Source organism: Puntigrus tetrazona, chromosome 7 (genome assembly GCF_018831695.1).
Source record: "Puntigrus tetrazona isolate hp1 chromosome 7, ASM1883169v1, whole genome shotgun sequence".
Taxonomy (NCBI): domain Eukaryota; kingdom Metazoa; phylum Chordata; class Actinopteri; order Cypriniformes; family Cyprinidae; genus Puntigrus; species Puntigrus tetrazona.
Window position 1 is genome coordinate 28,350,422 of NC_056705.1, and position 24,923 is coordinate 28,375,344.

The 24,923-nt window shown below is 39.3% G+C and overlaps 2 protein-coding genes across 3 annotated transcripts; both read left to right on the forward strand.

The window, feature by feature from the left end:
* The first annotated feature begins 90 nt into the window (after nt 1–90).
* On the forward strand, nt 91–19,866 carry hdac8 (histone deacetylase 8). 2 transcript variants are annotated; one of them, XM_043245865.1, is made up of 11 exons: nt 91–314; nt 692–744; nt 846–976; nt 2,130–2,271; nt 2,530–2,642; nt 3,421–3,498; nt 4,870–4,978; nt 5,110–5,282; nt 6,323–6,417; nt 13,451–13,556; nt 19,321–19,866. In XM_043245865.1, exons 1-11 carry the CDS (start codon nt 201–203, stop codon nt 19,341–19,343), a joined length of 1,137 nt encoding a protein of 378 aa, XP_043101800.1. In that variant the 5' UTR covers nt 91–200; the 3' UTR covers nt 19,344–19,866. The 2 variants fall into 2 exon arrangements, with proteins under 2 accessions (XP_043101800.1, XP_043101801.1); XM_043245866.1 differs by lacking the exon at nt 91–314 and adding an exon at nt 589–608.
* Nucleotides 19,867–21,669: 1,803 nt separating this feature from the next.
* On the forward strand, nt 21,670–24,655 carry cited1 (Cbp/p300-interacting transactivator, with Glu/Asp-rich carboxy-terminal domain, 1). The gene is made up of 2 exons (XM_043243114.1): nt 21,670–22,038; nt 23,519–24,655. Exon 2 carries the CDS (start codon nt 23,532–23,534, stop codon nt 23,988–23,990), a length of 459 nt encoding a protein of 152 aa, XP_043099049.1. The 5' UTR covers nt 21,670–22,038; nt 23,519–23,531; the 3' UTR covers nt 23,991–24,655.
* Nucleotides 24,656–24,923: the final 268 nt, after the last annotated feature.

Consider the following 24,923-nt stretch of genomic DNA (forward strand, 5'->3'; position numbering starts at 1 on the left):
TTTGCTATAAGATAATAAAAGCCAAAAAGGCCAGCATCACGGTACCTGGATGAAAGCAGAGGTTCCTGTTTAAAACACGGACTTTTATTTTGAAATAACGGCCGTTTGTTGTGGCGTTCATTGTCGGAGCAGCCAGAGCGCGCAGAAAGGCTCTGTATCGATTTATGAGGTGCTTTGATTTTAATAGTTTGACTTTTTAAATGAGTGATAAAAGCGAGAGTAATGATGATAAAAGTAAAAATCGCAGCGTGGTGTATGTGTACAGTCCGGAGTACATCCAGACGTGCGACTCGCTGTCTAAAGTGCCGAACCGGGTGAGATGAACTGCACTTCGCTTCACACACTCCCAAACACAACACACCTCTGGCTTCATGCAGATGTAGAGGCATGAATGTGAGAAGAAACGCGTTTGCTCCAGCTGGCTGGATACTAATGAAAATTTAACGTGTTATGGACGTGTGCTGATATGTATTACCCTTTTGGAATATCATATAAATACCATGTTACAAGAATTTGTTAACCATGCAAATCGCAGCATATGAAAACACATTCTTTAATGTTTTTTTTTTTTTTTTTTTTTTTTTTCCTGAAACCGTGATATTGCCGAGGTGCTACACCTTATTATTATAATCGCGTGAAATGTAGATGATCATATGGTTGTTTATTCTTTATTTCTCTCTTTCTCTCACAGGCGAGTATGGTGCATTCATTGATTGAGGCGTATGGCTTATTAAAATACATGAAGTGTGTGACGATTTTTTTAACTATTTAAATATGTGTTTTCTAGTATGTAAATAATGTTAACTGATGTTTAAGCTGTTGTAACTATTGTGTGTGTGTTTTAGGGTGGTGAAGCCACATGTGGCTTCAATAGAGGAGATGGCCGTGTTTCACACAGACTCTTACCTACAGCACCTGCACAAGATCAGCCAGGACGGGGACAACGATGATCCTCAATCTGTGGACTTTGGACTGGGTGAGACTTGAATTCAGATGATTAGACTTGCGATTACTACATGGCCCAGAGTATATGAACAGCCGTTGTTTCTGGCTGCAGGATTTCAGACACCAGCATCAATGAGCTGCTGATGTTGGGCAGAGTGCCCTGGCTTGAAAGGCAGTTCATGCCCTTTTGATTACATTGTCATAAAGCGGGTGTTGTGATTACAAGGCCACTGAAATATAACAAACTTCTTGCAAAAGACTCCTTTCCTAAATGATAAAAGCAGCTTTAAAGCTATATAATTAAATGTAAAAAGAAACAGTTATATTCTGTGATTTTTAAAAAATAATTTGATATAAATACAACGCTTTTTGTTACATTTAAATTCAACTTAAAAATATATACTAACAGTTTAATTAATGATAATAACTCTGAAGTTATATTTCATGTAAAAAAAAATGACAGCAGAAGGAACAGAGAAAATATGTAGGAGGCCCCTACTCTATATCAGGGGACCTCTTGAACGGTGGGGGGCCAATAACCCATCAGTGAGCAAACTAAAAAAAATGGCTTTTGTATTTCTTACCATTAAAAATTGTGGTTAGTAGACAAAAACCACAATTCATTTCAAGATTTCAGGAATCGTTTTTAATGGATCCAATTAATGTAACGATACAGTTGTTACCTTATGTGAACATGTTTAATGTGACAGCCCTAAAAATTAAATTAGAAATCCGCTCCCTATCCCACTGGTGTTCCCTAGACCCCGGTTTAAAACCCGGTGAAATAGGTGTCTATACAGCACTTTTTGTTTCCCTTGTTGTAGTGCATGCAGTTCTCTCTTGCTTACAGCAGTGGGCAGTGTTACATTTGAAACTTTCTCAGACTCTCCAGTCGATATAATCAGTGTTTAATTTTTGTACTGGATCACAGCCATGTGTGATTTAAATGCCTGACAAACTGACACTTCATACTAATCCCCGGGGATCGAGAATAGCGTTATTGCTTTTGAGGGCGAAACAAAGCTCTTGCCAGAGGATCTATTTTAATGTAGCTCAGTGTTTATTGTTCTTTCTCACTCTCCCTCTCCTTCGCTATCTTTCCTCTCACTTTCCTCTCTACACCCCATCTCATTGTCCCTCGGTGTTATCAACCCCCTCCCTTCTTGACGCTTTCTTTTGTTCAGGTTATGACTGTCCGGTGGTGGAGGGTATTTTTGATTACGCCGCTGCCGTTGGAGGAGCCACTCTGACTGCTGCCCAGAATCTGCTGGATGGAAAGTGTGATGTAGCCATCAACTGGGCCGGAGGGTGGCATCACGCCAAGAAGTAATCCGGCACAACAGGCCGTGCGCCCGCTCTCTTGTGTTTCACGTCCACATCAATCATTGAGATGCCAGTGGCATCTTTAACATAAGCACTAAGAAGATCTGTATGGTCTGCAGATTTTGCTTTTGCAGCTTGTTTGTGAAATTGAGTTTTTGTAAAATATGTTTGTTTATTGTAGATGAATGTTTGTGTGTGTGTGTCGGGACGTTGTTCAGTGGGTCACTGGAGCAGCTGATTGAATATGTGTTGTTATATAAGGGACGAGGCATCTGGGTTCTGTTATGTGAATGACGCCGTTCTTGGAATCCTCAAACTGCGCGAGAAGTATGAGAGAGTTCTCTATGTGGATGTGGACCTTCACCATGGAGATGGTAATAACAATTCCATAACAATAACCATAACAGCCCGTTGTTGTTAATAGCATTTAACATGCTTCTTTTCCACAAATAGTTCCTCAAATTGGCTTTAGATTTATATCAGATTCACATTAACACCAAGAGCAAATATTAGATGGGCCAGTGAAGTGTCACTTATTTTTATTAGAAATTTATTTTAAAAATACAGTTCACACAGACAATGGTTTCATTGCACCTTTGCTATGAATAGTGTTATTTAAATTTCCAAATTAAACATAAAATGATAAAAAAAGTCTACAGTAAGTCTGTCAAGATACTGTAATGAAAAAAGCCTTGAATAAAAATTCTTGAATAAAAACTTTATCACATACAATTGCATGTTTTATATCTTAAAATACAATCCAACATTGTAACAAAAATGCTTAAGAGTATTTTAAACTTTGTCGACCAAATAAAATCATGTTGTGCAACTTTAGAAAATTAACATGCAGTAAGAAAAGGACCATTTTAGACCCTTGTGACTGTATGTTACGGTCTTTACAAAACCGATATAATTATTGTTCATAGAAAGGTTTTCAAAAACTTTAAACAGGTAATTTTGTAAAATCTTTTATGTTATTGATTCAGACATTTAGGTCGTAGTAGCTCACATTTCTTTTTTTGTGTTTATCTGTTATCAGTTCGGGTTATTTCTCAAACCCATCAGTGAAAAGGGCACTTCCTCTAAGCTTTTAAACAGATATAATTTAATATCCTTCCCTTTAAGTGGACTTCTGCATTGTTTCCTCTCCAGGTGTGGAGGATGCTTTCAGCTTCACCTCTAAAGTCATGACAGTGTCTCTGCACAAGTTCTCCCCTGGCTTCTTCCCAGGTTAGTTCGGCATGCCTCTACGCCTCAGTGAAGACCAGCACGTCTTTTAATTCCCTTAATTGACAGTCATGTTTCAAGCCATGCCAGAGCTGGAGCTGCAGGCTCCACTCCAGCGCCCAGAGTCTGATTACCCAGCTGATAACGGAGACTGGAGCTCTGTGGCTTCTTGGAGACTCTGAGAGCCCCTTCAGTAGTGTAACAATAGCGCTTGGAAAGGTAACTGGGCAAATGCTCTATAAAGACAAAGACAAAGATGTAATGCCATTTAATTATTATTTGCGTAATGATTTATTAATGGACTGTTTTCGCCAAACGCTGTTGCCAAGTGATCTTCACAAACGACACATTCAAAATTCATATTAATTCATTTGGACGTTCTTGGAATAGATTTTCTTAACATTAAAAGAACTGCTTGACTGAATTGAGTGCAGTGCAAAGAATCAGACTGCATGGTTTTGGCCAGAAGTAGAAGAAAATCCATAGTAATTGCCCTTTGGGTAAAGCACGCTCTTTATTTTAGGCTGTCCACTTGTTGAGCACATGCTGCGCTCTTCACCGCAGTGGTAATACCCGAAAGTCCAACGTAACAAACTCTTCTAAATCCAAATATAACAGAACATTAAACACTAGCAAGTTCCCCCAATTTTTCATCTTCAAAAAACATGTAAAATAACACTTCATTTCAACATTTCTTTCCCAGTCCACGTCCATGCATAGCGTGCTGGGAACTGGAAATCCCCTGCACAGTTTCAGCAGTAGTGCGCTAATGCCAATTAAAATGTTTAAAAGCAAACATCTGTTTAATTTTTAAAGGCTGCATATCATGAAATTAGGTTTAAAAGTGGTTTAATAATTATAACTGGGCAAATAAGCAGGAATACATTTTGAGTATGTAATATAACTGCAACAGCTTCATCTGAAAAGTACACTACCATTGAATAGTTAGGGGTTAGCTAGCTGTGATGGCAAAGCTGAATTTTCAGTAGTCATTAGTCTAGTCTTCAGTGTCACGTGACCCTTCAGAAATCATTCTAATATGCTGATTCCTTGTCTGATTTCTTATTATCAGTGTTGAAAACAAACTGCTTGTTGTTTTTGTGGAAACCATGAAACATTTTTCAGGATGTTTTTGATGAAATAGCAAGTTCTGAAGAACACGTTTTTGATTAAATTAATGCATTCTTGCTAAACAATACAAAATATATATCTTATTGACCCCAAACTTCTGACCAATACTGTAAATGACGGTCGTTTAAATGATGAATGTTCAATGAAACTTCCATGTAGATAATTAAAGCCGTCCCGTCGGTTCTTTCAGTCATCTGAATGACCTTAAAAGAGATCAACTTTAGTTTCTAACTTCTTCCACAGGTACAGGTGATGTGGCTGACACTGGGCTGGGTAAAGGGCGCTGGTACGCTGTTAACGTCCCTCTAGAAGATGGCATCCGTGATGATCGGTACTGCCAGACCTTCAATAGGTCTGTAAAGATCCAGCAATCAGTCATCTAATCAAGTTCTTTTCAATGTTTTGCTTGTCTCCGTGGTCCAGTGTTATTTAAACAGACATTATTTTGGTTTTTTTTTTTTTTTTTTTTTTTTTTTCTCTCAGTGTGATGCAGGAAGTCAAAGCTCTGTTTAACCCTGAAGCAGTTGTGATGCAACTTGGTGCAGACACCATGGCGGGTGACCCCATGTGCTCCTTCAATATGACTCCCATTGGAGTTGGAAAATGTCTGAACTATATACTGGACTGGGAGTTACCCACTCTGCTTCTAGGAGGAGGTTTGTGTCATTGTTTTTGTGGAATTGTATTACACTCCCAAATATTTTGGCATCATTTACTCATCCACATGTCATTCCAAAGACTTTCGTTCATGTTTTGGACACACAGGAGGATTTGTTTTTTTTTTTTCGTTTAATTTTCCCTCATAATTTTTTTACATCCATTCAGAGTCTCCTCGAATTAAATTTCAATTTCTGATGAAGAGACATGTTTGGTTTATTTGATTTAAATTATGCTTTTATTCATGCATTGTTCAATGTTAATGCGAATGTGAAGCTGAAATAATATAGTGCTTTTAAACAATTAATCACACACACACACATACAGTATATATATTGAAAATATTTACATTTTTACATTATTAAATGTATATTAATTAATAATACTTATACATAGATTTAATATAAAACATTTTTCTTAAATATATACATATCTATTTATATATTCATAATAAATAATTTAATGGACACAAAAACCTTTATTTTGGATGTGATCAATTGACAGTGCTAAAATAAAATTAGTTGTTTAACTATTCGTGAACTCAACTGACTCGTATAAATTACTTTTACATTTGTCCTTTTATACTTATTCATGCAAGCTTTGTTAGCATTGACTTTCAATGAATGGGCAAAAATGATGTGGGATTGTTAAATGTAAATAATGATTGAATGTTCATCTAGGTTGAACTAACATTTAAAAAACACATTGCCTCAGTGTTGACTCAGTTTGCTCTCCCTCCGTGCCTTAACACTGACAACTACATCTTCTGTCCTTGTTGCCAGCTCTCTGACTTGGCCAAAAAGTTTATTAGTGTGTTGTTACGGCCAGGGGGGGGTTGGGCTGAGAGAAGAAAGTGAACTTTTGTGATTTTAGCCCATTTTGAAATGAGCTCTAAGCTGCAGACCTGCCTAGCCAAGCTCTAGATGAAAGGTAGTAATTACACTAGTACAATGAAGCCCTTTTGCTGACTTCAATCCCCCTTCTCTCTCTCTCTTTTGCTCTCTGCGTATACAAATCTGCCTCTCTCTGTCCTTCTCAGGCGGCTATAACCTTGCCAATACTGCCCGCTGCTGGACCTATCTGACGGGCACCATCCTAGGACAGACTCTGTCTTCTGAGATCCCGGACCACGAGGTGAGACCCCGCTCTCTCTCTTCTTTCAGCAGCTGGATAAAACTCTACTCTCTCCTCCTCTTCCTCTTCCATTCCTGCTGAGTCACCCGGTCTAATCAAAGATGTCCAAGCACCTCTCAATAACCGGGTTTGTTTTCATGTGATTCAGGAGCAGGGAGGGGGGGGGGCGTGCGTGTGCACCAGTGAAGGGGTCTTAACAATACCACTCTGTCCCTACCGGTTGACTGAGAGGGACTTGTGCTTTTCTTTCCTCAACTGTTTATGCCCCCTCTCTCCTCTTTCTCTTTCCTTAGAGAAAGAGAATGTGTGTACCCAATTCTGAGTGAGCCCTTTTAAGAGCTTTTTCATGCTTTTTTGAGAAGCTTCTGAGGAGAGATGAAGGGCTGGAAAGGCCTTCTGCTTGGTCCGGGAGAGTCTGATATCTCTCTTTTCTTCAAACTCACAAAGAAGGTCTTTTAATGTTTATAGAGAGCGCTTTCATGGTCACCGCAATAAAAGATGCCTTTGTTTCAGCTGACATGACCTTCTGCGTCATGTTCACCTTTGACCTCTCCGCAAGGCAAGCAACCAAAATAAAACAGAGTAGATAACAGCCAGGGTGTTCGTTGATGACAGCGGTGGTCGTGATGAGGATGATTAATACAATAGAGCTTTCTGGAATACATCACGTTAACATGTTAATCAGGGATTTTCTTTTTCTAATGGGTCTCGTTTTCAAATTAAATTAAAATTTTTGCTGCATGTATTTGGCACATTTTAACCGTTTGTTATATTGGATGTTTTACTACTCCGCCCACCGACATATGATTGGGCTAGTCAACATTACAAGAGCTCCAGCGTCACAGATGGTTAAAATGTGTTGTGCTCATTTTGACAGGATCAACCCAGGTTCGAATCCACCTCTTGGTGAAATTTTTCAAATTTAAAATCACATTAAAAAAAGCATTTTTTTTCAATAAAAAATGAATGGAAAAAATCTAAAAGTTGAAAATAAAGTATGGGGTAGGGTTAAGGTGGGTGCAGGGGGGTCTTTATTGTCCCAATAAGGTGGCATCCATTTATCAGTTTGAATTAAATTTAAAATTTACATTGTTTTACATTGTACTACAGCACTGGTGCAGATAATAAGTAGTATAAATAGCAGAAAATCCTTCTATTTTAACATAATGTTAATAGAATCTATTGCTATGTACACTTAGTACAAATAGCCACTGCCTTTATTCAATCTTAAAAATACTGTAAATCAGCAATATTGTGAAATATTATTGCAATTTAACAATAACAGCTTTCAGTTTTGTTTTATTATATTATGTAAGTTGTAAAATCTTACTGATCTTACTGATGTTCACCTTATTAATCCATTGGTTGTAGTGAAATATACGGAAATACACAGTAATTACCTAGTGGCTATTGCAGTTTTTATTATGTGCTTTGTAACTTCCTGGTTCTTCTCTTTTCATATTCTCTGCACAAACAGACCTGGTGCCTTCGGGTCTTTTTGTCAGTGTTGGCCAAACTGCTTATTGTCCATTGTGATTTTTATTGAAAACTTCACTATTCCTTCCAAGAGTGATTGTCCAGACTTCACCTAGTTCAAGTCAGATAATCATCAGTCAGTACCCTTCAGCACCTCCTTATTGGCAACATTCTTAATTCTTTTGTAATGTTTTATGATTTAAACATTATAACTTTTGATATTCATTGTTTATTATAATGCAGTCAGAGTACATGGTATGGTGTGCTTATAGTCTTCGTCCAGGTAATTATTCTCTTCTCTTCTATTCTCATCTATTCTGTTCTACTTTATTAAATGGTAAAAACGTTTATTTGGTTCCAAACATTATGTTCTCCATATGACAGCCTTATGAACCCGTCCTCTCTAAGAACGGTCCACAGCATATTTTGGGTTTTAGGAGCACCACTCCTTCTCCCCCTTCTCCTCGTCTCCTTTCCATTCCTCTTCTTTCTCTCTATAGCTTCTTTTCCTTTATTGTTCCCTCCATCGGCTTTTCAAAGCATGAAACATTCTCTCCTCCCCTCTTAGCTAGAGGAACCCCCATCTCCTTACCAGCACTGTTATTGTGTGTCCATCCCGGCCAAACAAAACACTATTTAACTGTAGTGTGAGTCCATAAAGACAAAGATGGGAGAGAGAGAGAGAGAGAGAGACAGAGAGAGCGATAAGGCTGTTAAAAGACAGAGAGGCATCCACCAATGGGGATATAAAAAAGATAGAAGAGTATTGCTGCATAGAAGAAGCTGGGAAAAGAGAGGTGGAACAAGAAGCACTTTGTACCTGTGCAATCTCGCTCGCTCTCTCTCCCCTCGAGCCGGTCCAGCTGCTGAGACTCTGAGGCGGCTCAGTCTGGGTTCTGCCCTGCCAGGACTGCAAACAATGAAGACAGACTGGAGTGGAGGCATACAACGAGCTCATTCAGACCCTGTCACAGACACAGAGAGATGAAAAAGTGAGGCTAATATAGACAGTCCTCTCACAAGGGAGAGTCCCAGAAAAAAATGCAGAGCCTTTTATTTAGACCTGAATTGTTTCTCTTTAAGAAGCTGATGAATTGGAAAAGCTTGTGCTGTGCTTGGGCCAAGACAGCCCTGATATTGGTTTAAATAAACTCCATTGTTGGCATTATAGGCACCATCGTCTCCTTTTAATGCAAGACAACTGCGTGTCAATCTAGATATTTTTGACGACCCTTTTGTACCAACAATCCATCTCTCTTCGATCTCTCAACAGATTTTGATTAAATTGTTGCACAAACCTAAGCAATATGAAGCTGATTGAGATGTTGTGATGGTTAGCATCTCTGGACACACAGTTAGCAACAGAAGCAGTGAATTATTTACAGTTTAGGGTGACTAACAACAGGAGACATGCAAGTCTCTGAGATGCTGTGGCATTAAAGTTGTTGTGTCACTGGGAAGTATGTAATTAAAGTTGTTGTGTAAAGGTGAAGTGTGTAATTTTTGTGCCACTAATAACACCAAATGGAATTCCAGAGAGGTTTCCCAGACACGTCTTCTGTTGTATACGGCTGTAATTATTCAATAAATCACTCCTGCCCTAAACTCACAGTATTGATTAAATACAGGCTGAGAAAGTAAGCAGACATCAGTGTTGCGCTCACAGAACAAATAGAACCTTGAACGTTTAAATACTATAAAACTACACAGTAAAGATGCTTAAAGTAAACAAATGTTTTAAACCGATTTAAGTGCAAAAAAGTGGGGTTGACTTTTGTTCCCGATACAAATGTGAACTTGATTTGGTGTAAAAAAAAAAACATTTGAAAATAAAGTCTTTAAATAGTTTTTTTTGGATAAACTTGTTTACTGGGTTTCTGTGATATTTCTGCTTTTCAATAAGTAACACTTACAGTAAGAGAGTGAGTATAACCTTAGTAGCTGCTCAGACGTATTCAGCATGACTAAAGCTTTTTTTTTTTTTCTTCTAAGAGAATATTGTAACAGTTGTTCTATTCATGTTGTTCCAAACCTGCATGTCTTTCTTTCTTCAGTGGAACTACTTTTTTTAATATATATCTCTTGATCACACTTTGTTTTAAAGTCCAGTTCACGCTATTAATAAACTATTACATTTGTCTCAGAAAACCCTAATTTGCTGCTTATTAATAGTTAGTAAGAGAGAAAGTGGTAACTTCATGGTAAGTAAATGTTCACCAAAACAGCTCAGTTACAAACATTATTTTAAATATCTTTGAAATAAAAATGCAGCATCAAGAGGATGAGGAAATTATAGTATTGTTTTGGGCGAACTATACTGTATACATCATCAGTATTGGTTAAGAGGACAGGAAATGTTAAATCTACAAAAAAGTTCCTGTTGATGGCCAGTTTGGCCAGACTGGGAACGTGTGGCTTTGTTCTGGTCAAATCTTATCAGCGAGTGGTAGGAAATTTGCTGTGTTTTTGTTTGAGTGCTGTCAGGGACTCGGCTCAGCCTGCTGGTGGAAACGGCCCTCAGTGCTCCGTGGCCAGTCAACATCTGTACATCCTCTCTTTTTTTTATTTTCTTTAAAAAAAAAAAACTTCTTTTCACTTGTTTCTGCCAAGTTATTTTCAGCACAGCCCAATGAAATAACAAACACCCAGAGCTCTGTTTCCCCCCTGTAGTCAGTCAGCCAGATAGACGTCTGATCTCTCTCTCTGGTTCTTCTTTTATTTAGCTCCATTGCACATTGCACATGAGAATTCAGAGGGGGGTTACAAGGAATGGACAATCTGCATCACTTCCCCCAATTGTACAAACAGTGTCTCTTACAGACAAATGTCAACATACCATTGAGTAACTGAAGTACTCCACCCATCATCTCAAACACTTAGCCACAGAGTTCAGTTGCAGGTGTATCGTTCATTAACTCAGACAGCTAAAATGAACACAATCTCAAGATGACAGTTGTTGTTATGCTAGTCAAGCAATGCTAAGGGGTTTGTAAGGTCTTCTGTCTTGTCTGAATAACTTAAGGAGGAGGTGAAGACCCCACCAGGCATAACAGGAACAGACGGCACGGACCTTTTAGAGAACCTGAGTGTGGATTGAGGAAAGTTAAAAAGTGTTCATGTGGAACCATTTTAGATGGGCAAGTTGCCTTGCAAATTGTTTTGTATTGACCCATAATGCACAGCAGGGTAGTCCGCCGTCACAATTCAGCTGATTTAGTTTCTTGTCTTGTGGTTGTTACTACATTTCAGAAATCTTTTTTGATGCACGTACACAAGTTCTCATTGGCTGCCAGCTTTTCATAGCAAGTTCAACAGGATGTTGCGGGTGCCAGTAGTATTATGTTTGCATTGTCTGTAGTTTTGCCCTTTGAACCAGATCTGGTACTTCACTGTAAAGTGCGAGACAGACAGACTGTCAGCACATTACCACCCACACGTACTAACCAATCTAGGAGGGAAGCATTCTAGACAGTAGATGCCGTTTGTCCGCCCATGTTACTGACTAAGGATGATAATATAAACACCCTGTGTTCAGTGATTTAGGGAATGTTTGGAGAGCTTTTGCCAACTGTGAATCTTAAGCAGAGGAGACAACAGGTCTTTAGGTGTTCATTAACAGTCCAATCCAATCTCCAATCTCATCTTGAAGAAAACCTGTGATGCTGCAACAGTAATAGTTAGCGTGGCCTCTGTATCTTCTTCTGTGGGTGGGACTTTTTGTGCCGTTGCGTCTGGGAAGTAGCTGGCTCCTAGAATTCCGGTGTGGAATAAATGCTGGAAATGAGCATTGGGGAAGTTCATAATGGATGCTGGGTGGTGTTGATCGTTAAGGGGTCAAAGTTGAAAAGGTCAGGAGTTGAAACCTAAACTCACCTTTATCATGGGACACTTAGAGACAATGAAGTGTTGGGGAATGTTTTGACTCTGAGAGTGGATCATTATTGTTTTTCTTAGACTGCCCTGTTAAGGAGGGAGTTATTGACCTTATTCTGTATTGTCTAATTTTATCTTACTTAATCAACTTTGTCATCTATTTTTGAAGTTCTAAGTTTTTTTTTTCTCCATCATAGCAAAAGTTAAAAGGGATCACTCAAAATAAAACACTATGGCATCAATTCAAATGAATTAGGATCTTTATATTTTTATACACATCGGAGATATGGTGTAATGGACTTTTAATAGAGTGATGGAAATCTCTCAGGGTTCATTAAAATATCTTCATTTGTATTTTGAAGATAAACAAATCCTATGGGTTTGGAACAACATGAGTAATTGATGGCAGAATTTTTATTTTTGGGTGAAGTAACCCTTTAAATAAAGTAAGTTTCAACCTGATTGTAGTGTGGGCCAAGCCAAACAATCAACAAAGCTGTGGATAGTGTTATTCAGATTAGCCTGCTTGGGAAAAGTTGAGTTCATGGGAAAACAAGTGGCATGCTGTGCTGTGTGTGTGTGTGTGTGTGTGTGTGTGTGTGTGTGTGTGTGTGTGTGTGTGTGTCTGTGTCTGTGTCTGTGTGTCTGTGTGAATACTTACTGAACAGCATAATCAAACTAATTATGTGTGCAAAATTCATCGTCCAAGTGCATCCTATTTCCACATTGCTTAGCTGTGCGCAAAAAACATGCACACATTTTCAGACTCATATGTTGTATAATCCCTAACATGTTGGAACACACTGGAACCGGAGGTAAGCCGGATAAACAAAAGACAAGTAATTGAAAGCAGAGTTGAGCTAATGCATGTAACACACATACAACCAAATCTGATTTCTTTCCAGCTTAAACACCAGATACCCTACCAACACAATTCAGAGAGTGTTTTTCAAATGCCTGGCTGTCTTTTTGGCCAACCCCTTATAGTTTCCATTTTAAAATCATAATGCATCGCTAATTGTATTTCAGATACAATTTGTGATATGAGAAACATGTATTACTGTTTTTTGGCTTGCCTTCTCAATCCAAGAGTCAAAATACTGATAGACTGAGCACAGCTATCCAACAAGCTGATGTATATTTGTGTGTACTAAGTGTGTGTGTGTGTGTTTGGAAGAAAGTAGAAGTATGACTAAACCTTCCCGTATTTACTTAAATATATGCTGCTTCCTAGCTGAGAAAAACTCACAAAAACAGGACTTGTTTTATTGAAGGAAACCTAGATCACATTAAAAGGTCATTAGTGAAAGTGTTTTTAGCAGATATCTAACTGGTGAAATGCTGGTCGTTTGCACTTCCTTTGAGTGCAAGTCATAGGAGTAACTTAAAAATAATGTTTAATTAAAAGGATAGTTAAATAAACATTCTGTCATACACTTGCCCACACTTGTTATCTCAAACCAAGAAGAAGACTTTTGAAGAACATTTCAACTGGCGGTGTGGTGGAAAACCACTATGATTTTATCGTATGAACTAAAACATACAGCTTTCAAAATATATTAATTCACGTTTCATGGATTCGGACTAAAATAAGTAAATGAATAAATAGTTTTAATTAATGCTTCAGTAAAGAATTGTCACGGTGATGGTGACTTTAAGTGTGTTTTCGTTCTCTCTAATCCAGTACTTCACCGAATACGGCCCGGATTACTCTCTAGAGATCAGCCCGAGCTGCCGACCCGACCGCAATGAAAGCCAGCATCTGGAGCGGGTCATCAGCACCATCAAAGGTAATCGCCATGACAACAGCCAGAAACTCACCAAACACAAACAGCAGCCCTCAATATCACCCTTTCTCCACACTTAATCCAGTACCATTTTCATACAGATGGAATTACTTTTGTCCATTTTCAAGCTGGTTAAATCATTTGAAGTCATTTGGAAAACCGTCGATGATTGGTAGGACGGTGTGTCGCTCATTCGTTCGTGCAGCTGTCCCTCCAGCCTCCTCCAGAACTTTGCGTCCCACCCCCCTCCAGTGACCAGCGAGACCTTTAAACCAACCACAGTTGTCCCCTGTGACAGGCTCGCCTCAGCTGTAGAAAAGAGAAACATGTCTGTTTGATGTTCCCGGTCATCAGTAAACAAATAAGCAAAGCATTCTTAGAAACTTGAAGCTGAAGTCTCCAGAGAGCGGCTGGGATGAGAATGAGAACGGGCTAAACTAGGAACATTTGCACACATGTACGTGCAGGGCCCCAGACACGCACTTATCCACACATTTATGAGACGTTTCTTGACAAAGTGTCTGGTTTGTTCCTTTGACACAAGGTTTTGTTTTTATGTTTTTTATGTTAGAATTTTTGTGTGTTTTTATGGCTGCAGTTGTGCATGAACTGTGCGTGTGTGCGTTTGTGTGTGTGTGTGTGTGTGTGTGTGTTTGTGTTTTAGCAAACTCTTGCCTTTTCACCTTCTCCAGGGACAATAGTCTTAAGGCATGTTTCAAAGCAGTGCTGAGAACATTTCAGATGCCTCTTGGATGTAATAAAATCAAGATTTTTCCTTTTGAGCTCATTCAAACATCTGTGTGAATGGGCAAAAACCTGGCAGCGAAAAAGGAAAAGCAGTGTTCCGAATATTAACACATGGGCATTGTGTGTGAAGAACTAATGTGAATGTCCTTGATTTTACTGGAGGTGTGGTGCGGTGTTATTTTCGTGTTGTTCATGTAGGGTTCTTTAAAATATCCTATTGTCAAAGTAAAGATACATTTATGAATATTGACTTTGGTAAAGTTAAAATACCTCAGTAGAAAAATACTTCAGTAAAATTATTAAAAGTAACTGAAAACTGATCGTATCTTTGGCAGATTAGATTTGCTGGAGTCTGTATATATCCACATTAACAAATGCTGGAGAGACGTCCTCATGTTATTGGACACTTGTAGATCATTGTTGGATTTTGCTACATTCTACATCACATTTTATTATTGAATTATACATTTTTATATCTTAAAAAAATAAGTGAAATGAATTCATATCTGACAACAAATTGTAATGTGTCTGTGTTTTTACAGCCATAAACTTTTTTTTTTTTCTAAAATTCAGTAATACTGTAGTATAAATGATTAAATGAAATTTCATGCTACTATCTAAATATATTTTACACAATTCAATGGGCAATATTTTGGAAAGTACAAATATAATATCATTAGCCTTACATTCTTTAACACAAAAATGCTGTGCTTCTTGAGATTTAGGTTTAGAGTTATTATGTGGATCATTCAGAACGCTTTGTTCAGTTAATCTTTATGGTTGTTTAAACGCATTAAAACAAATAAATATATACAGATATAATCATATAAGCTGCAGCTATATGTTGAAGGAAGTTTGTTTAATATCATTCATTCTTTCTTTCTCTCTTTTTCTCTTTCTTTAAAAAGTAAATGTCAACAAAATATTTAAAATTACATTAAAAAGACATTATAAATGTGTTTTTATGTAATATTTTGTATCAGCTTTATTTAAAATAATGAAACGATTGCTTTAGTTTTAGGTTACAGTAATGAGAAACGTCAAAGGGGCTCAGAACTGCACTGGATTTTATAGCAATAATTATTTTTTTCATGAGTAAATCATTTTTGGTGAACTGTCTCTTTAAAGAAATGAGTGTTCATCCCTGTTAACCACTGATGTTTATGAGAGAGACAGAAGTGTCTGTTTGCGGTCTCCTGTTCTTATCACCTCACTCCTTATGGGATGCAGTTGACCTGTTTAACCACCCTTGACTTTCGAGCAGCCCATGAGTTTAAATGATCATCAACAAGATGAAGAAACAGACAGTCACATCTGCTCCACCTTAGCTTCAGCCTACTTAGTGGCCTTTCAATTACGACTAAACATTTCTCTCCCCATTTACATCTTATTGATCTCTCGCTCCGGGCCCCTGCTCTGCTTAATGTCTTCTCCACTTACTCTTCTTGAGATCTGGCATCTTTGCTGCTGATCTAAAGGTCCCTCCGAGGTCGCCTCCTCATCATACGAAGAAGTAGTCAGTACAGTCTGACAACTGACAGCCTCGTTTCTGAACTTTACTTCAACTTAAGGCTGGAATATACTCTACCTGACTTTTACCATCTGAACAGATTTTAAAACGGCCCTGCCAACTAATATCAGAATTTCCAGAGTGTAAATTAAAGAGCAAAAATAGGCAGAGTTTGTGTACTGTATTACAGCAATATGTTGCTTTGCACATTTACTATTAGACACCCTCATATCATTCCAAACTCATTTATACATTTTTTTGTGATTGCAGACTAACAGATGTTATTGTGGGTAAGATTTATCATGCATGTGTATATATATAGATTTTAGTTGTAGTCTAATTACTAAGTTGAAGTTTTATATTTGCTGAAAACATTCCTTTTCTCTATTGCTCTCAAATTCGAGATGCATTTTGAAAGAGCTATCCAGTCATTTAAATGGGAATGTGAGTAGGAGTTTCTTTCGTGTGAAATATTTTACAGGAATGTGGCTAATATGACTATACTTTTAAGCTTAAAGGAGGTTTAAGAGGGAAAGGTTGCCTTTTTATGGAAATAAATCTAACTTATATATATAAATTCACACCACGGACAATTACTATAAAGATAACAGTATTAACGTCCACATCAGTGACCGATATCGCCTGTTTATTCTTAGCGCATGCACATCTGTTGCATTACATTGTTCAGCTTGTGATTGGCTGTCAGTATTCGTATCGTTCATCAGCTGTAAAGTATTCCAACGATATCGTTTCTCCGTGCCTTTATCGTTGTAGGCTATTATTTAATACCGAGAATGATTTTTAGAACTATATATCTATCATGCTTGGCGTGAATGGGCCTTTACTCTAACTCCGAGACAGAGTTTTGCCTGTACTTTAAACGGTGCATTACAAATATGTGCAAACATGCTTATTTTGTGTGCCCATATGGCATGTGTAGCATGTGCTACGTGTTTGCTCTGTCCCGCAGCTCTAAGGACTAATTAAAAAGAGCTTAAGGCGCAGACTGCTCAACTTCCATTTTAGGGTTTCCACCCATCTCTTAAGACTGCTATATATGACTGCTATATGTGCAGAGCCATCACACATGGGCACAGATTCCAGATCAGTTGGCATTTAGGACATTCTGCTTACAGAGGGTCATTAGTGACTGAAACAGTGTTCAGAGGTCAGCTTGTGAAGCTACTATAAGTGTCCTGTGCCGAACGCAACACGGATCCTTCGTTTTATGAGAACTGACAAACTCCTGTACTTAGATTGCGTATGGCTTCTTTAGGTTAACCAGCGTGTTTATATAGGGCACGTATGACTTTCGGTGGCATCTGTTGTGCCATGTCGAAACACAGGATTTACGTGTGGTATGTTAAATGCGCTATGTAAAGCCTTTAACTATGTCTCCGATATAATCGTTTCGGGTATTTTTAGTTTTAAAATTCCTTTTGATGGAGCAATTATCTGTCTGTCATTTTGCTTGTACGTGGCACATCTTATGCAAGGTATCCAGAGTAGATTCCTGCAATTGAACAAGTACCAAGACAGGTTTGTGAAGAGCAACAGTTCAAAAGTTTGGGGTCAGGAAGATTTGTTTTACCTCGAAGAAAGTAATAGCTTAAATCAGTAAAGAGGATGTATTAAATTTACTCAAAACGGGCTTACTTTTATTTGTTTTGGGTCCCCATTGACTTCCAGTATCTTTTTGTTTTCATACTATAAAAGTCAATAGTGATAGAAACAATGTGGTTACAAACTTTCTTCAAATGATTTGGAACTACTTGAGGATGAGTAAATGATGACAGAATTTTTCCCTTAATGTATAAAAAAAATTAAATAAACATTTCAATGTGTCTAATTGTGTATAAGTGGATTGAACAATGAAATTAAGCTAGAATTGTGTTGCATTGGCTCATTTTGGGGTAATTGTAGTTGTTTGGATAGTCAGGTCAGATGGAGCACACTGGTCAATAGACCTCAAATAGTTGTTTATATTAAGAGGAAGTAATTGTTTGAGATGAGGTTTTATTAGGCACTAAAGACTCCTGTATCGGGTTCAACAAGCTCGCATTGGCCCCATATGCCTCAGCTCAACAGCTCACATCAATTAAACCATTTAATTAGGATTTTTCTGTTGTGCTCAGTGGTTGGATGTATGTCACATAAGCGCGGCGTTTACGAGGGAAAGGAAATCGCGCAGATGAGCGAAGCAAATGCAAGAGCGACGCCAACCTGCTTGATAAGTCGAGTTACCTGAAGTCTGTTTGCTCGACCTTCCCAAACATTCTCTTTTCTGACACAACCATTTCTCTGTAAAGAACTGCGATTGATTAATGCAGGTAATAAATAGAAAGGCTTGCAGTTGTTACACATTACCGGAGTTTCCAAGCACATCTGGGTAACATTTACGACACTCAGCCTTGCGTTTTAAAATGCCGAGAAAAAAAAGGGGCAAAAACGAGTAAACAACATGGTGGTTTTTAGTGGTTCTGATCAGCGAATGCTGCAGTTTATCGATCTCATCTTGAAGGCAATATAATTTTAAACAGTGGGTGTTAATAGGGACCGTATTGTTTGTGCATATTGTAGCTGACTACAAACAAAACTGGACATATTTATTGATTCTGTCCATGGAAACAGTTCATTTGAAAAGATGAAGACGGGGAGACATCAGACATCTGCTGAATTGTACATGTAAATAGATTCATAAACATTTACGGGTTTCCTTAATGTGAAACCACTTGAGTTTAAGGAAAGGAAAAGCTTGCTCACTTCAAATGAGAATTGAAGGTAATTAGTTCTAAGGGCTTCGGAACCACAACCTTCAAAGTCAAAGCAACACATTGTGTTTAAAAATAGTGTTAAAATGTCACTGTAAATGTATGGCTTCTTATTAAATCCCTGAAAACGAGGGACCGCTTTTCTTCCACGGGCATCTACATCTCTTGACAAACTGGATTAAAATGCCTGTTAAAAGAGATCACATTTTTGTAACGATTAGAAAGATGGCTTTGTAAAGTACGGTTTCCTGTCGATTCCTTGTTTTAAACCAGGATTTCCTTTAGTGCCTTAAATTCAAATTCATTAGCCAACCATAATGTTATCAAAACACCAGCTGGTTGAGAACAAAGGGGACGTCCTTTTTCAGCTCAACTGTATAGCGTCAGCGTGAATGGAGGGCACGATCCCAATGCAAATTGTGGTTTGTAAATTCATGTAAATTGATTTAGATTTAGAAATATTTGAATAGCTTGTGCTTCCGTAAGAGACGTCATAGGAAATCCTGTTTTTTTTTTTGGTTTTACACACTCTTTTCTTTGTTTAAATTTGTGTCATCGAAGTGTGGTAGGTTCTTGTTCAGGTGGTTTCTTGTAAATCTTTTGTCAGCACTGATTTCATTCGTCACACCATGTCTCCATCGCTGTGTTGATACTTCTCAATGTTTTCTGTAATTCATTTTGACCCAATTTTAACAATTGTCTTTACTCCTCTCTGTCTCCTCCCCCTGCTTGTTTACAGGGAATCTGAAGAATGTAGTTTAGCAGTGGGCTCCCAGCTCATGTTTCCAAATCAGGCCCTGCTCCTCTAATGAAGACAGTATGTCGGAGCCATCGCCAGAGGGGAGCTTGGAAAACATTACTTGAATGTTTCCAGGGAACAGTTTTTTAAACGCAGAGATAGGCCAGTGTTGCCACATTTGAATGGTTTTAGTCAATGTTGGATCTGGGGCAAATGTTTAATGGGTGTACTTTTTTACAGAAATCCAAAGCCATTTTCGATTGAAAAGCATGAATGCAATATGTTGTGGGTGCGGTATGTTTTTTTCGTGTCACTCTTTCTGTTAATAAGTGAAATTTTAATGGGCAGACTGACCAAACTACAAGTCATGTTGGCTTCATGAACCGTTTTGTGTTGCCTATGGGATGCTTTTTACCACGATGTTTATTTTCTTGTGCTTGATGAGCGAGTCAAAATTGCAAATGTTTTCAAGCTGCCTGTCAACTTTAAATATTTTCTTTTTGTATAAATCATTTTCTGTTATATATTAAAATACAGACAAAGAAATTGTGGCTTTTTCTTCCAGTGAGTGTTTTCCTTGTGTTTTACCGGGGGCTGCCGCATGTGGAAGTCCTGCTTTTTTCAGCATGATCTTGGATTGCGGAGGTTTTTCTCTGAATGGCACACCAAGTGTGATTCATTAAGTCCTTTATTAGCTTTGAGAGATGGGGCTTATTGCATTGTAGCCCCATAAACTGATCCGTGCTACCAAAAGAGCGCTGTAAAACTTGCAGAATTAAACGGAGACGGGACCGATTTTCAGAGGCTCACCCTATTAAAACCCTGCTGCGTGTACAACCAAACAGTCTCCTCAATACTTCATGATTTTTCCTCTGTGCTTTCTGGAGCAGGTTGCTTTTGAAAGGCTAAACAAATAAGAGATAACTTTCTTATTGGGGGGGTTGGAATGTGAGAATCTAGCATACGGCTTCAGTTGAAGCTTTAATAAGTTTAAGATGCGCGTATCGAATACTTGCAGCTGTATTTTGAGTCAATAACATAATACTAATTTTATCTTTTCATTTGCGAAACCGTTAACCGTTGCAGGCTCAAAGTGTTCAAAGCGAGGTGTATAGGCTTCCCCCTCTTCCAGCTTCTTTGTTGACTCATAAACCGCCTGAAAAAGTTGTTGCTCGTCTCGTACCCGGACTAGTACACGTTTCTCCTGGCACCTGCTCATCCAGTGATAGTCTTATGTTTGACATCCCAACGAATTTTATGCAAAGCGTTCGCCTGTCTGCCCTGACGACGTGTTCAACCTTTCACTCCGACTGATCTTCTATTCACCCCATTGATCACTGACAGATTTATACAGAGTTTTTTGTCGGCAGCACCGGACTGAAATAAGGATTTGAGGAGCGCGACCCATTATTCTATACAAAAGTGTCCTTTATGACATTCGTTCTTGAGTTGTGACAAACAAAGGGCATGTCAAAACCGTTTGTCTTCATTTGCATAACGTTTCCCACAGGAGTAAAGCGAATCCCTGCTCCATTACCCGTCACTTCCCTCCTAATCTCCATGTGAAGTGCCTTCGTGAATGACGACAGATGCGGCCTTTAAAGCCGTTAAAACGGAAAAGAAAGCCGTTTGGCTGCATCTCGTTTTTAGTCAACGCTGAGACGAGCAGCGCTACGTATGTTAGACGTAGCTCGCACCGGTTTCGGTGTAAACGGGTTTTAATCGACGCGGATCGGTTTACTTTCTGATTCGGTGAAGAATAACACACGTGACAAATTCTCCTCGTGGCCGTTCGTTATAGATTTCGCAGCAGTTTTTTGTGTGAAAGTGATCAGAAGAAAAACAAAACATGTTGTGTTTAGAGCAGCTGTGCGGCTCGGCCAGGACTTATTGTATATAAACTATATTTTACGGTCTGCGGCGTGTCTATGATAGATGATTATTAAGTGAGCAATTATTGCGACAGTGATTGAGGTGCATGTCCGAATATTGAGCGCGTCTTTATGAGAGTAAACAGAAAACGCGGATCGAAGTCCAGTCTGGCACACGGAGCCCGTTTTCGTTTATATGTCGTAAGGATACTTCGACGACACGTAAAACACATTTCAGTTCCCACGAACACTTTAAAGCTAAATATTGCTAGGCCATTCAAATTAAATATTCTCAGATTCAAATCTCGATTCAAAATGAAGTCTCTTGACATCATTTTGCCGCAGATGGGAGTAATATGTGCCACTTTTAGGCTATTTATAGTTTTATGGTTTTGTATCCCAGATAATAAAAATATAGGTGTGGTGAGTAAATGAGAGAATATTAATACTGGCGTTAATAATCCTTCACGTGCTGCAATTTCACTTAGCGCTTATTCTTCATCGGCCGTCGGGCTTGTCGCAGTCCGGTTCCGCGGAGGATCCGTGCCGTGTTTTCGAGCGGACCCCGAGTCCTCTTGAGAGCGTCGAGTGTGTGTATTTAGGCTAATGCCTTTGATTCAGTAACAGTTCATTGAGGGTGCTCTCCTGCAGCAGGACGGGTAACATTTCTGCAACTCCTCGTCCAGAGTCTACTGAGTGTCCGCTTTCGCCAAATACAACAGCAGCCTGTTTCAGCGCTAGTCTCCCTGCAGCGCGTTCTCAGCGCATAGTCGTTTCTGTAAATGTTACAAAGTCTTCTTCTTTAGTCATACTGGATTCTCAACACGAACCCGTTTCTCCTATAAAGGTAAGTTATATAACAATTTAATTTACTGTATTGTATTCAGTATTTAAATATTTTTCAGCTTACACGCAAATGCCAATCTTATATAAATTTAAACTGCGTTATTAAAACTTTTAATGTTGTTTAAATTGCGCAAGAAAACAATTAGCCTATGCAGAAATATGTCCTTTTATCATTTTCGTTTATAGAATACATATTGCACACTCTCTCTTGAATACTAAATACGGATATTTATATGGCTCTGTTTTGGGTCTAATCCAGTCAGTGGTTGTAAGTCAGCTGTGTTTAAGTCAGTTGAATGTCACCAACTAATGCTGTAATCTTGTTCGTGTCATAATTGACTGTTTAACTGACACCACTAACCCACAACATCTCCCCGACTAGTGATAGTAAGAAATAAGATATCTGTTCTGCACCACACAGATTGTGACACTTGGAAAAAAAAAAAAAAAAAAGTCATCAGTTTGAATGGCAACTTTTAAAATATTATTTTAGGCAACTAGGTCAACGTTATGCTTTTCCCGCAGGACATTGCAAGAGTCTGAAGTCTTTGCAGATAACCACAAAGTTAGCTTTTTACATTTGTCTTGGTCTAATTAAGTTGTAGATCTCATCGTGTTATATGTGACCGCTTCCAGGCCGTGAATAATGAATACAACGAGCTGAACACAAAGATCTGGAGATGAATGCCCTACAGCTGTCAGTGTCTGAGATGAGCCTGTGTGCCGCTCGTTGCTGGAGCTCCACTGCAGCTGCATGCCAGCTTTCAGCAATTATGCCTTTCCCCTAAAGAATGGCTTTAAGTGGGGATTGAGGAGAGTGGGGCAGCACGTATGATTAAGTGCCTCATTACTTGTCCTCCGCGTGTGCGAGCACATGTGAGACGCAGGAGGATATGGAGTCACAGGACGCCGTCACGTACTCCATAATTAACCCTACATCTGAGGGATTATGAATGGTTCATCTCTACAAATAGTCTTGGAAAGTCATATGACTCGCTGCCCTTCTGATCCATTGATAAACGCTTGCCTTGTGATCTCCGTTCGAGGCACAGTTCGCACAATATTCTTTTATCGTTTTAGCCTGGAATGCACTGCAGATTTTTTTTCGCTTGGACCGTCAATGCAAGTTTACGATTCAAAGTGACTTGTGTGATGGACGCAGATGTTTTGTAGCCTCAGGCTATGAATCCGTAGAGTCGGAGGACATCAAAAATGTTTTATCGTTTGAGCTGATTTTAAAACGCATTGTTTTCATTTGACTCCTCGCAGTGAGGCACGCATTTCAGTTTGTGTTCGCAATGACTTGAAAGTCTGGTAGCGTGTGACCCTCAGTCGTTCGTGACATCTAGTTCGAACATCTTATGAAGCGTAATATTTTAAAATCGGTTCCGATTCCCCCCCCAAAAATCGTGTAATGTATTCCAGCCATCTTTCCAAACGTTTTGAAGAGACTTTCACGCTACTGTCTTCTTTTCCTTCAGGTGTGTCCAACCAATGAGCCTCCTGCGTTCTAGTGCCACCATGAAGGATCGTGACTCTCTCTCTCTGCTGCACTACTCTGGTTCAGGCAAGACGAGCCCTCAGTTCCCCTCTGCCGCCCTCCACCCCAGCTCTCCCGTGCTGGGAAAACCCCAGCCTTTCTGCCTGCAGTCCGGCCAGCACCTCATAGCCTCCATGCAGCTCCAGAAACTCAACAGCCACTATCAGAATCTGTCCACCGCAGCCCCGACCGGACCCGGTAGAGGGTACGGGGCCAGCATGCTGGGCCCGGGACAGATGACCGCCCCCGGGGCTTCGCAGGCTCCTGGGATCATTGATTCCGATCCGGTCGACGAGGAAGTTCTGATGTCGCTCGTGGTGGAGCTGGGTTTGGACCGCGCCAATGAGCTTCCGGAGCTATGGCTGGGTCAGAACGAGTTTGACTTCATCGCGGACGTGCCAGCCGGCTGCTGACGCTCGCATGCTACCAAACACCCCTCAGCCTTCGAAATCAAAGCGTCCAAATAATGGCAAATTAAATGAGCCTATGAAGAGAAACTTTAACTGTCAGATATGAACTGTTACGGTTTTGGAGAGCAGATTAATGTTGGTTTCCTCCTTTATGCGAGATATAGACTTCCGTTTGGGGAGGAGGAATTTCAGAAGCCAGAGGACTAGGCCGCAGACCTAAATGGCCGTCCTTAAGACGTTTTCCCCATGCCTTTACAAAACTCGTTCACACCCTTAAAGAATCCACATCGTGATAAGTGGAATGGATTTGAAAAGGTGCCTCACTGAGAGGTCGGCGGAAGAAGAGACGCAGAGGTCTCCGGCTGCCGTTGCTCTGACTTCCAGCCCGTCTGCACAAACGGCCGGATGGTATTACAAGTGTGTAACGGAAGGTGATTGAGAAATTGGTGCGCTCCGCGGAGCCTCTCCATCATTCAAGAGATTCCCTCGAGAAGCCGTGTCATCGCAAGCATCGCTGGGCACAAAGGAACTCGACCTGGCCGAACGTTTTCCACGATTAAATATATTAATGAGACGTGTCTGTTTACCCCACAATTCAGGCTGTGTGGCCTGATGGCCTTATTTTTATGTTTTGTTTTGAGATAATTGGTTCATGCACTTAATTAAAATTGCCTGCTGACTGTTTTCCCCCTCTTTAAATTCAAATGTACTAATTCAGTTCCGTTCTCTCTTTTTGTTTTTGGGTCTTGTAGACTTTACGAATAAAACAAGTTAATTGTAATTTAGGTCTGTGCAGGTTTTCTCCAAAGTCCACAGATTTGCTAGACCTTTTACATGCCTAAAATGCATTCAATTTACCCGTTGACTTTCTGTGTTGAGAGAGGATATATTCTGTCTTTTTAAATTTTATTTACTGTTTTTGAAATCGGTGACTTA

Bases quoted from the DNA above. Each gene is read 5' to 3' on its own strand.
- hdac8 (XM_043245865.1), top strand. From the start codon at position 201: ATGAGTGATAAAAGCGAGAGTAATGATGATAAAAGTAAAAATCGCAGC. The intron at 977-2,129 runs GTGAGACTTGAA...TCTTTTGTTCAG, and splicing joins ATCTGTGGACTTTGGACTGG to GTTATGACTGTCCGGTGGTG. The intron at 13,557-19,320 runs GTAATCGCCATG...GCTTGTTTACAG, and splicing joins GGTCATCAGCACCATCAAAG to GGAATCTGAAGAATGTAGTT.
- cited1 (XM_043243114.1), top strand. From the start codon at position 23,532: ATGAGCCTCCTGCGTTCTAGTGCCACCATGAAGGATCGTGACTCTCTC.